At 41.7% G+C, this 13,721-nt stretch overlaps 1 protein-coding gene across 2 annotated transcripts in view; it reads right to left on the bottom strand.

The window, feature by feature from the left end:
* Nucleotides 1–13,721, bottom strand: part of LOC125751086 (neuronal migration protein doublecortin-like) — a 42,924-nt gene that overhangs the window by 24,772 nt on the left and 4,431 nt on the right. For both annotated transcript variants that reach the window (XM_049029605.1, XM_049029606.1), the window contains exons 2-3: nt 12,187–12,608; nt 5,181–5,524 (exon numbers count right to left, since the gene is read on the bottom strand). In XM_049029605.1, coding sequence (XP_048885562.1) covers nt 5,181–5,524; nt 12,187–12,550 — 708 coding nt within the window. In that variant the 5' untranslated portion in view covers nt 12,551–12,608. The remainder of the gene's footprint in view (nt 1–5,180; nt 5,525–12,186; nt 12,609–13,721) is intronic.

Genomic DNA, 13,721 nt, shown 5'->3' with positions numbered 1-13,721 from the left:
TTGCCCATTTGTCCTGCTTCCAACACATCAACTTCAAGAACAGCCTTGCCTAACATATATTGGCCCCCCTGACAGGCGCCATCATAATGAGATAATCAATGCTATTCACATCCCCTTCAGTGGTTTTAATGTTATGAATGATCAATGTATGTATTAACCTAGTCAAAATACTCAGCAATTAGATCTCATATCATCTTTATCTCATATCTACAGTTTCCAGATATTAATATTTCTGTCGACATTATAACAACAGTAAGTCGTGCAACCATGTTATAAATGGACAATAACTTTATGTCACAATTATATGTGAGAAACTGATGACTCACAGCTACCTGGCAAGACCAGAAGGCAGCAGAGATAACACAAGGATGCAGCCCATTTAAATGGGTCTGCACCATGTCCGTTTCAATGAAAAGCTCCTTCTTAGCGCCACAGAACAAAATGCATCAGGGGTCATTTCTGCCCATCAATGCTCTTTCCACTCTCATTGCAAACATTAAAAGGCAAGTACTGTGAATAGTCTGCAAAACAAATGGCCTTTTAAGTGAAAACATGAAAACATCCGCGCATGTTTGCATTTCAAGTTGAAAAGATTGAGGGTTCGAGGTCAAGTAAAGGTCATTTTCAAACTTACCATGGTAAACTGTGGAGGGGTAAAGTCAACATACTGTAGGGAAGTGCCTTTTTGTTTTGCACTTAATAAATGCTGCATTGTCCTGTTTTTGGAAGGTTGCTGGTTTGAATCCCACCAGCAGAGTAATCATTCTGCTGTTGGATCATTAAGTAAGGTTCTGATCCCAAATTTTACTCCCACCTGTATAAGTAGTACTTTGTAAAAGTCTTAGGCAGCCAAATAAAATGTTTAATCCTATTCATCTGGGTAGTAAACGTATATCTGCTCAGAAAAAACCCACAAGTTAATGTTAGAACATATGCAAATTAATAGCGACACAATATAAAAGCTAACAAGAGTTTCTTCTGGTCTCCTATAAGTTGCTAATATCTCGTTGGACGGCTAGATGAACACCCAGCTCCCAAACCTCTCCTCGGGGGCACCGCACCGTGTGTTCGTTAATTTGTCCACCAGATCAATTAATTAATTAACTGGATTTGTAAAGAAATTAATGAGGTATTGATTAGCCAGTCGAGGTAGGGTAATGGGCAAACTGGACAGTTGCCGCAAATACTGGGGTGACTGTGGGAGAGGTTTTGAAATGGCTAAACTGACACACTGACAGACACAATATTATAGTTTTACACCAACATGAAGATCATTTAAACATCATATTTTTTTGACTGCGTAAGATTTTTTCACAGTACTGTATGTATGTAGGATAGCATGAGGGCACATGTGAGAACCAAAGAATCTCTAAATTGTCTGTACAGTACTATTGCTGGTGTGTGAATTTATGTGCTCTCTGTTGGACTGGTATTTTGCCCAGGATATGCTGCAGCCTAGTTCCCTATGTTGTCTGTGAACCAGACCAGGATAACCATTTGGGAGATAAATGAATGGACTTTGTCACAAATCTGTTACATGATACAGCTGCATGTAACACAGCTCTTTCCTCCACTGAGTAAGAGGAATCATCCTTTCAAAATCAGCATCTGATCAGCAGTTTCACTGTACGAGTTACTACGCAATAAACTAGAATATATAGATGTAGAATTTCTTCATCTTCATTGTGACAAGGTACAACTAAACTCAGTGTAGGAAACCACCCATTTTCTTGATTACAGTTTTGTTTCATCAGTTAAAAAGCCATTATAAATAGCTTTTTAGTGTCTATTTAAAACTCGTTCTTATAATTCTTTTTGTATGATTCTTAGATCCTGAAAACCTACCTACCATGGCATTGATGAGCCTAAAAAGAATGAACTCGTTTTGACAATCCTCTCTATTGGGCATTATTTATGTGAGCTCAGGTCGCCATTGACATCAAAGGAAGCCAGACCTTTCATCCTGTCATTGACTGTGTGCTACGTAATGGCATCCACTGTGAACAACCATATAAAGCAACCTGATGATTCATCGCTGTCCCAGGGGGCTAAACCTGTACCAGAATCTGTCCCTGCACCTTGAGCACTTGGCAGGACTTGCATTATCTTAGATATAGTCCAGATTCATTAAAAACCAGAGTAATTCCTCAAGAATACCCTCAAAGTTGATACAATGAGACTATCATTGATACATTATAATAAGTTGTTTTTTTACTCATGAAGGTGATGTTGAAAATAATGATTTTCTTGTGACTCTCAACTGCACCGTAACTCATCCCAGTTAAACCAATATTCCAAGTCTACAAGAGCATCTCTTTTTATTTCAGCGACAGATGGCAAGAATGCCTGTAAGAAAATGTGATATACTGCCAGTTTTATAATATATAACCACTACACGTTCTTGCGTAATACAAAGCCAGGCCAGAAGGTACCACTGAAGTTAATGAAGTGGATTGCAACTAAAATTAAACCATTTCATCAAATCTTGCTTCAACGCTCTTTAAAAATTGACAACAAAAGTGTAAATTACGTAACCCATGAAAATCACACAGAATAAAACTCTGACAAACAAGTTATATTTAAACCAATCACAGCGATTCTATAGTCACTGCTGTGTCCATCATGGAAGTAAGCACATGATGATTAATCAATAACAGGGAAGATGCAATGTCACAAAAGCTGTAAGCCATTTCTTTTCAGTGACAGCTGAACACAAGCATTGGAAGAGCCCTGAAATGCCTGAGTATATAATAATCTCCACCTTCAGACTGCATAGAGACACCTCGTGCCTTATTAATTCCTTATTGGTAACTGACCAATGCTGAGTAAACGATGATCTGTTATTGCAGTACCCAGAAGAGAATGAAGAGAGGAGGACTGGATTCCAACCCAACAGAGCATACAATCAGAAGAGGCAAACATCAACCTTGATTATGTCTTGGCAATATCCCAAGGTGTCCCAATAACGGTGCAGTTAAGTGGAGAAATTTGTTTTGTGGACTGCTGTTCATTCCACCAGAGCAGTGGCTCTCGACCTCTATCATCCAAGGACAATGGTTATGATATTATTTCTCTTGTATGAATTCTGCACTGATGACAAAAATTACTAGCAATTATAATCATAAACATTTTCATTTAGTTACACTGTCAAAAAATGTAATTTCTTTTCATCATGACTCAAACAAGGTTTCGCTCCACTGTCCATTATCACTCTTTTTAATAAGTTAATAATGTTGCTCTTAAAGCAGAAGGTGAATGTCAATGAGCATAAAAAACTATCTAGTCTAAAACTTATTTGGCAAACAGCTCTAAAATCAGAAGCTTGACAACCATTACGTCATGCCCGGCTCGTCCGCTCCTCGTGTGTGCCACGCCCCCTGATTACCCGCGTGTGCTTCCCTGATCGTCTCCAGCTGTGTCCGATTACTTTGCTCAGTCTTGTCCTATTTAAGTCTTAGTCTTGCTTGTCTCCCTTGTCCGTCATTGTGGCTAGGTGTCTGTATCTCCCGTCTAGTGTTTCCTGATCCCATTAAAACCCTGAGTTTTGCCCCGACTTTGACCTGTTTGCCTGTTCCTTGCTCGCCTACCCTCACGATCGCTGCTTTGCTCGCACTTGATCGTGACAGATTAAACATGTGCTTAAAAACTAAAAAGATCATCATTTTAAGATATCCCCCTTAAATAAAATAAAACATATTGCAAGTTTCTATGTTTTTAATGTTGTAAACCAAAATGAACCAAATAACGATGATTCTTCACCTTTCCCCCCAACTGATAACTGAATGATTTTAACCGTGAATTCTGGGATTCTGTATAACATCACAACCAAAGCTTTCGCACCCAGGAAGGAATACTATTGGTTTCTGTTAATCTTAAATTCTTTATTTATGCACAATTAAAGTATATCGATATTAATGATATTGTGTCATCCGATATATCTATTTTTTTCAAAACCATATATCGTAAAAATTCGATACAGGATACCGCCCAGCCCTAGCTTTACGAATATTGTATTTTTTTCTACTATTTTCAAATAAATTGTGCCCCCCCCCTCTTTGTCCTCATTAACAACCCCTACTGGGCTGTTGCCCCCCAGCTCTAGAGATTTCTCCCCACTAGCTGCTGTGTTGCTTGTCCAAGCAGGATACTGCTATTAGCAGTGTTTCCAAGGTTTACTACCTTAAATCACCATAGATATCCTTGTTTTCACTGATATATACTAATATAATTACTTGAGTGTTATTGTTGCCGGCCCTCATTTAAAATAATCCTTCCACATTCATGAATTAAGGTGTACAGTAATGAGTCTTAGATAATGCCTCTTTAAAATCCATCCATCCATCCATCCATCCATTTTCCAAACCGCTTATCCTATTGGGTCGCGGGGGGTCCGGAGCCTATCCCGGAAGCAATGGGCACGAGGCAGGGAACAACCCAGGATGGGGGGCCAGCCCATCGCAGGGCACACTCACACACCATTCACTCACACATGCACACCTACGGGCAATTTAGCAACTCCAATTAGCCTCAGCATGTTTTTGGACCGTGGGGGGAAACCGGAGTACCCGGAGGAAACCCCACGACGACATGGGGAGAACATGCAAACTCCGCACACATGTGACCCAGGCGGAGACTCAAACCCGGGTCCCAGAGGTGTGAGGCGACAGTGCTAACCACTGCACCACCATGCCGCCCCTCCTCTTTAAAATGTCTTCATAAAAGTACACAATGTCTTCACATATTGTTTGGCTTTGTGGCTGGGTAGGTATATGAAAACAGTGATGAATGTTTCAAAAGTAATAGATCAGGGCTAACAAAGCCCAAAATTCAGATTTCATCAGTAATGCATCAGTAGGTCTGGAGAGAGCTACTTTCTATACAGTATACAGCCACTGACATATTGTCGGGAGACTAAAGAATCAAAGAGACTATTATTTTCAGTTTGATGTCATAGGGTTCTATTGTTGAAGCCATTATTCAAGTGCTTTTTCTCAGGTAGAAATGCAATTAAATGGCGAACTAGCAGGGCAGTGACCCATGTGAAATCATATCGTCTATCCTGCATTAATGCATGCAGCGACCTGTGTCATTTCCTGTAATGCTAAAGCTAGTGAATGAGTCTTCTCATTTGAAGCTAAGTGCATCTGGGGTCTGACATGAGTGATGTGGCCATGGATTACCTGCTTTCCGTCCAGCGTGTAGATCTTCTTGACCACGCCGCTCTCCAGCTTGATGGCCTCGGTGATATCAGTGAGCACCTGCTCGAACGAGTGCGCTGTCTTCTTGTTCAGCAGCACCCTGACGGCCTTGCGTGGCTTGGAGCCACTCCGCATCACGGTCACCAGCTTGGGCCGTACAAAATCCTTGCTCTCCTTGACCTCGTTCACCCCCTTGGCACTGGCCAGCGATTGCAGGCCCCTCTGGGTGGCAGAGGCCTTGACATTCACCGACCAGTTGGGGTTGACGTTCTTTGTGTAGTCCACTTTCTTGTAGTAGTTCTCTGAGGCACAGACGTAGCTCTCTCCTGTGAAGGAGAACATGAAACGTGGGTGATGTACTGACCAAAACAGTGTCGCATTTGAACCTCAGATAATCTACACATGTCTCTTCATTGTTAGGGATAAATAAAGCACATTCTCAAACACTGCATCCCGTGTAGGAGCATGGGGGTGCAGTGGCTAGCGCTGTAGTCACACACCACTGGGACCTGGGTTCGAGTCTTTGCTGGAGTTCTGTGTGTATGGTGCATGTTTTCCCCATGTCATCATGGGGTTTCCCCTGGGTACTCCAGTCCCCTTCCCCCAGTGTAAAAACATGCTTAGTTAGGCATAACTGGCGTCACCAAATGGCGTATCAGTGCGCCCTGCATTGGACTGGTGTTCTGTGCCTGTGGCCTCTGGGATAGGCTCCAGACCCCCCACAACCCTGAATAGGACAAGCGGGTACAGAAGATGGATGGATGGGCACCATGTGAATCCAAATACATGGAACAAAATTACAAATAACTGCCAAGTCTCTGCAACACAAACAAAATAACCTAATTTTAGTGGCTAAGCAAGTACATTTAACTTACAAAACCTACACAGCTTGCAGTTAGCCAGTTTTTACAGCTACCTTATTAAAATGTATAACAGGTTTGTTCCTAAGACCCTGAAGTTCTTCAAAGGTGCTTGAAGCCCAAATCAAAAGAGTATTTTCACTCAAATAGAAATATCTGTTACCCTTTAAAGGTAACTCATTAATGGTTTATCATTGAAGGTAGTTAGCACTGGGCCCTATGGCAGGGATCCCAGACAATGCACAATTAAATGTAAAATAACAAAAGCAATTCAGTAAAACATCAATTAAATGTCCCATTGAAACATATAATAAAAAAATATGGTTGCGAAGTTTCATACTTGCTTTTTTAGGACATATTGCAGATATGCTCCATCTGATCCTTCTAAATAGGCCAGGGAACATTTGTGTGCACCCTGCAGCACCCTGGCACCATAACAAAGATTTTGGGAGATGGAGGGACATGGAAGTCCATCATCCCCTTAAGCAGCTCACACTGACTCGCAAACCATCCACCTGCTTCCTCGCTCTTTAATGTCTGGGTCGCTTTCTGAAAGAGGACGACGTGTTTTATTGTCTGAATGGAACAGGATGAGCCGTTAATGACGTCTGTCGGATGGGCAAACTGTTGCAAGGATGGGCTGCCCAATTAAGGACGGCACAGGAGATGAAGCATATGGCACACAAGGCCAATGACAGAAGCGATGCAATTTTGCTGGATACTGTGTCATTACACATGTGATTAGGATGACAAAGTCGACTCCAGTAATTTACCAAACTACTGCACTTTGGAAACGAAACAAAAAGCCAAGTAATTTTTAAAGCCAAATATTAAAGCTGAAAGCATTTGACCAACATATATTCAGAGATTTTCGTCTCACAGGGAGCATTTTCCAGTGGCTGGTTGATATTGCTGCTATCATTTAGGATTTTTAGGATTGTAGGATCTTCTTCCACAAACTGACACATAAGTCTAAAATAGACTTGGCAATCTGGTATGTTTTGAGTATGGTTGCATGAAGACAACCTTGTTTTAGCAAGTATGAAGCACTTAAACTGGATTTTAAACTATGAGATTTGCGTGACATACCACATATTACAACTATTACAACTGCATCCATCCATCCATCACACAGTCATAGGAGGGCCTGAAGCAACATATCCCATGCAAAGCAGGACACATAATTATAAGAATAAGAATATTGCACTATTTAAATTGTCTTTAGTATTTTAGTGACTGTCCTGTCATGAATGTTGCACATTGGGTTCAGAAGGAACCCATTGTACAATAAAGCTTTACTTGACTTTACTTTATTCAATAATAATAATCATCACCATCATTATCATCATTCTTCATCATTTTGAGGACTGATGTAGTGTCTTATTGTCCAGAATGACGTTAACACAGAGCAACAATACCCCACGTCCGTTTCAGCCGTCTGGGTCAGTGTGCTGGACTCACAGCTTGGACATGTTAATTCATAACAGCCGGAGCTGAACTAATTAAAAAAATAAAATCATAAAAGCTTATGTTTCGACATACACAAAAGTATGGCGCCTCTGAAAACCATTCTCCAGACAATGTTTCTCTTTAATCTGAATATAATTAAAACTGTCAACTTAATAAAAAAAGCAATTGTAATGATAAAACTATCCATTATGGGTTATAATGGTGATAACATGAAATATTAAAAATATAGTTAATTGAGACTAGAGTATACGCAGTGACACAGAGGGCGACAGCTCATTCATCTGTTTCCAATGATAGCAAACCTTATAATAATTCAAATATTTTTGCACGATTTATTGCTTTTATCATATCAAAATGCATTCGGAGAACTAAAGCCAGGCTGGCTGTCCATATTCTGTGGGTGAGATCTGTGTTACATGTGCCTTTTTATGTGGCTCAGAAAGTGGATGGATAAATGAAATGATGCATGTACATCTAATAATTAATCATGCGCAGATGCATCAGATTCCGTTTTTGCCAGTAAAAAATCCCCTTATTCTATTTACAACTGACTTCCGGCCAGTTTTCACCAGAATTGTTTTTAGCAAGTTTTGTTAAAAACGTCCTGCATAAAGGTGCAGTCTGCCGGACGATACAGAGATTTTTCCCCTTCATCTTAACCTTACTGTAGATTCTACAGAGCGGCAAAACCGCACAACAATCAGTGCCACATCAATCTTAAGTCCTCCCTATAACACTCTGAGCAAGGAAAGGCAGTATTTAGTACCACACAATAAGGAGCTGGAAGCATTGATTTTATAGGTTCCGGAGAAAGCAAATGACTTGACATATCCGTGATTCATCAAGTGTGGAATTTGACAAGGGCAACAAACAGGCAAGCAGGCTTTTCCTGCTTCAGTCCTGTGTGGTAGGACGTGCCAATAGCATTAAGGGACCAGAAAAGCAATGGAAGACGTCTGTGTCTCTGCAGGACAGTAATTCCCCTTGACTTCTGCTCCTAACCCTGTATTAGTGTCCATCATCAGCATCGGGCCATGAAGAAGAGTATCAAGATCCCAGGCGAAGAGCAGCGACTCAAGGCCCCAAATCAGCTCAAGAGCCAAGTGGCTAAACACGACAAAATCGCTTTATGGAAAGATTTGATATTTTTAATTAATGTAAGTAGTTTTTACCATCAATTATTTTTATATTGAAAAATTTCTACATCAATAACTCTATTAACTGATCAAATGTGCAGATGCTATGTCATTAAATTTATAACAAAAAAATACTTATAAAAGGACAAAATGTGTTTTTTTTTTCAGACTCTTGAATGAGAAAAATGAAATAGATAATGCAACTAAAAACATTAAAATGCTAAATTAGGAAGCATAGCTGGTCTGGGATGGATTAGCATCACATATGCACTGATAATTTTATGCTTTTGATCTAGGATGCAATAATGTAAGTGGGAAAAATGATGCTGCATGTGGCTTTAAGGACTCCTTCCCACTGAAAACCATCAAACAAAATGAGTTTTTTTTAGATTCAACTAGATTGAAACATATGGAATGTGAATTACATACTTCTACACTCTCTTTGAGTGTTCAGCAAAAAAATGCAGCACAGGGGCCAGCTTGCTAATAACGTAATAGTAACATCTTCTACATTCAGAAGACTAAGAGATCAAAGTGAAATCAAGTGGACCCTTTGGTCTTTGAAATGTTCAGTTTCAGACCAATATGTCAGGGAATATTGTGGTTTCCATCAACTGCACGGCATACATACATATTTTATTCTGTAACATGGATGGTACTCCATTCATTCCTCAGTTCTTCTCCCAGGTTTATATACTTGGTGGCCCAGTAAACTTGACATTTAAACCATTAATGCTTTACATTAGTGAACCTTCATAATGCCTTTATAATGCATTCATAGAACATTTATTGACCTGTCAGTCGTATATTAAATCTGTTAAGGGATGTTACGGTGTTAAGGTATACTTACATGCTGTTTATGAATGTTCTATGAACATAAATGTGTTATTAAGGTGTGCTGAATGTTCTATGAATGCATTATGAAGGTTTGCTTTATATAAAGCATTGCCCATTATTCTAAGAAAGTATAAATCAAGAAGAATACCCTACAAGATTTGTTCCCATCTCTTATTACTTTATTTTCCCCCCACAGGATTTCATCTTGCTGCAACATCCATCGCATAGTCAAGGTCGCTGGGGTCACACAGTTGGCAATTCATTGTCCCGAACTGACCTAAGCGTAAGTCCTTGGACTGCGAGAGGAAAGCGGGCTACCCAGACGAAAAGGACAACATGGGGGAGAGCACACAGGCTCCACAAAGACAGAGCTGAGGCAAGACTGAAATGCCCAGGCCTGGGGGTGTGAGGCTACAGTGCCACCACCGCCTGAGCCAGCAGGCCAGCCTCAAGCCGAGATGCTAAAAACAAAACGCTGGTTTAACTGGAACAAAACACTGCTGCAAAAAAGGGGCACATGCAGGATTTTACGTCAACTCCCCCGCCCGACCCTCAACCTGTCTGTTGTTGCAGAATTGCATTACAGCACATGATACAAAGAGGGGCTATAAAGACAGGTGTTTAGCTTTATATTCGGCATTTCTTGCACTTGAAAATGAGTTTGTTCTGCAGAGTAGATGTGAGGGCCCCATTTCAGTGAAGATCATATTGTTAGTGGCACACCGATGTGGACATTTTGACCGATACCCGTAACTGATATATATTTGTGTAATACCGCCGATATAGATAACCAGCTAACCTCCGAGCCACTTGTCGATCTACGGGTCAGATTTAATAATGAATTATACGCATGTAGATCCCTTACGAGTGGTGAATGACTCAAATAAATCCCTCATCAAATAAATCCCTCGTCCTCCACTATGGAAACTGATTGATCATTCAATTCAATCATCTTGGTATTTTACTGTGGGGTTTTTAACTCCAATGCTGCTATCTTTGATTTTTGATAAACCTTTAATATCAGCCAGCAATATCGGTATGCTAACCGATATTTTGTGCATCTCGACCTATCTTTGGTTCCGTCTTTATAACAACAGTATATAATGCAAAATAATCATAAAGTGAGAAATATATTGCACGAGAATGTGTGCGAACACAGAATCTTTATTGTGAAGGGAAAAAAAATCACACGTGATTCATATTTTACCCAGAAGCAGGTGGCCCTACGTAAAAACGAATATTACGTTGTTTTAAATGATAAATCTAAATGCTAAGGGTGTGCACAGTGCCTACAGGCGTGCAGCTACAGGCTTCCATGACTGCGAAAGCAACTTCAGGTCACTGTCTGTTAAAAAAAATATATAAAATCACTGTATTTCTGATGAAAGAAAAACAATTCATTAAGCATAAAACATAGATCAAGGGCAACCAACAATGATTGTAACTAATAAAACATTCATTAATAACTTCAGTCATTTATAAAAACCGAAAAAAACCACAGTAATGGCCGTGACTGGCGTGAACTTGGTGAACTCCGCAACGGCCTGACCCTCCAGCAGAAATCCTGCCAGCTCTGGCCCAGCGGCCGGCCAGGGACCTCTGGCTCGAAGCCCCTCACTTTAATCCCCCCTAAAATATGGCCGGGGAGAAGCCCATCTGCTAAAACAAAGCCGGGTGGCATAGCGACTCTGCGGGCAGCCATTACACCTCGTGGCTGTGAGGCTGCGGGTTCGAATTGGTTCCGCTGTTAAAGGGTACTTGCCTTAGTGTTACCGTGACTTCGCGGGGCTGCTGCTACATGCTAGCATGACGTGCTGTTCAAATGAACCGGTGATGCTCTTTGCCTGTCGTGTGAGCCCCGCCCCCCGCGATGGGGCAGAGAGGCGTCCAGAGCATAAACGGATTATTGCACTGGAACTGCACCCATTGACAGATCTGGTCACTAACCAAACTGCCAAGCTCTACAATGATAACCAACTAAATTGGCATAACCTTCTATTAGAAGACACATTGACCTGTCAGTCGTGAATCATTGATCCTATATAGATTCTCCCACTTAATGTAGTTTTGAATCTGTAGTTAGTGGAAGCATGTGTTTCTTATTTAAGGCCAATCAGCACTATGTAACATTTAATGGTTCTCAATGGGAATGTCATTTGGCACCACCTTCAAAGTACTCAATTACGTAAACAGGCCTCTTTTTGTCATGGGGCCAACATGGAAGCCAATAATAGGACCTTAGACTCAAGCTTACCTTAAGAGTCATAAATACAGCAAAACATTTTTATAGACCTGTATTGCTATAGATATAGTAATGTTTTTTGTATTTTATTTGTAGTTTTATGTTCAGATGAGGTCAATGTCAGCTCTGTGTATTGCCCATAATAATTGCCCAGAGTTCTTTACAGTACATATGTGTGCATAAACAAACTGTGCAACCAGACAATGACAGGAGATAGATGAGAAGAATAAAAATTCCTCAGGCTGGACTAGTAGTAGATAGAGATCTCCATGGGGAACTGGTGGCCCACCAACCAAACCATTTTCATCTCAGAATTCTGATGAAAGTCTTCGTGAAAAGGAATCATGGGAAATATCTAGAGCCCTAGGAGGCAGGAATGTTGAAGGACCACCCCCTCCCCCTCCCTGCAGGCTGTCAAGATACCCCAAGCGCAAACGACTTACCTTCCTCCAGCTCGTCCATGGATATAATCTTGCGGGAGCCATCGATGGTGAAGATGAAGCGCACCCCCTGTGGCAGGTTGATGTGGTCGGAGAGGGAGCGTGTCAAGTCGGCCAGCAGTGCGTCGAAGGTGCGGAAGCGGTCGGTGGCCACCGCGTACACGATGCCCTTGAAGTAGCGGTCGCCGTTGCGGTAGAAGCGCACCTTCTTGGCCTTCTTCTCATTGGTGAGCGCCTGCAGCGTGCGCGTCCTGTAGAAGCTGCAATGAGCGCTGTGCGTGGGGCTGGGCAGCCCGTTGGCACGGGACCCCCGGGGGGTCCGGGACACCTTGTCCCGCTCGTCAAAGTGGCCGAAGTCCTGGTCCATGGCAAGAGGAGAAGGGGACGCCTACGGCAGTTGTACTGCTGTCACTGCTGGTCCAAATCTACAAAAGAAACAGACATATTCTTATTGTTTTTGATAATAATAACTATTATGATGGGGGCGGCATGGCGGTGCAGTGGTTAGCACTGTTGCCTCACTCTTCTAGGACCAGAGTTTGAGTCTCCGCCACGGTTCCATGTGTGAGGAGTTTGCATTTTCTCCCTGTGTCAGTACTGAGGTTTCCTCTGCATACTCCATTTTCCCCCCACAGACCAAGAACATGCTGTCTATGTGTGTGAATGGTGTGTGAGTGTGCCCTTCAGTGGGTCGGTGCCCCATCCTGGGTTGTTTCCAAGGTCTGTTGCCATTTATACAAGTGCTTTGGAATCTTGCTCTCCTATGAGACATATGCACATACATGAATGTACATCAGATCGGAGCCCAGGGTCAATTCCCCTGAAGCATTTTGGGGGGTTAAGAGACCATGCTCACTGTGTCTGAACCCACAGAGCTTAGGGATATACTAGCAAAATCCATCCATACATTCATCTTCTATACCCACTTCTCCTATGCAGGGTCTGCAGCCTATGCCAGAAGCTACAGTCATAAGGCAGGGAACAACCCAGCATGGGGCGTCAACCGATCGCAGGGCGCCAACCCATGGCAGGGCACACTCATGAACCAGTCACACCTTTGGGAAATTTGGAATCTCCTATGCACCTTTGTATGTTTTTGGTCTGTGAGGGCAATCTGGAGTAACCGGAAGAAATCCCACCATGACACAGGCAGAACATGTCAGTTCCACATACATGGAACTGGGGCAGGGGACTGAATGCTAAATTTGAGAGTTGTGAGGCAACTGTACTAACTACAGTGCCGCCATACCACTACAAGTAATAAAATACATTCATAATCTCGTAAAGTGAAAGGCTTATTTCATTTTTAGTTTATTTTTTAAGAAAAATCATCATAAAGTTATCCTTGGTACATAACCAAATTCTTATAACAATTTCAGCATGTCTCCCAGTTACAGTGTTCCAGAATACTGTTCAGTCAGCCAACCAAACAACTCGATATGGCCAGATATCAGATTACTTGGCTACTACAATAACGTTTTAGACAAACACCAACATTCACGACAGCTGAAACTAAAGAAAGCAAAGACGTACAGTAT

This window comes from Brienomyrus brachyistius, chromosome 10 (genome assembly GCF_023856365.1).
Source record: "Brienomyrus brachyistius isolate T26 chromosome 10, BBRACH_0.4, whole genome shotgun sequence".
NCBI classification, from domain to species: Eukaryota; Metazoa; Chordata; class Actinopteri; order Osteoglossiformes; family Mormyridae; genus Brienomyrus; species Brienomyrus brachyistius.
Note: the sequence above shows the minus strand (reverse complement) of the source record. Positions and strands in the feature narration are given on the sequence as shown.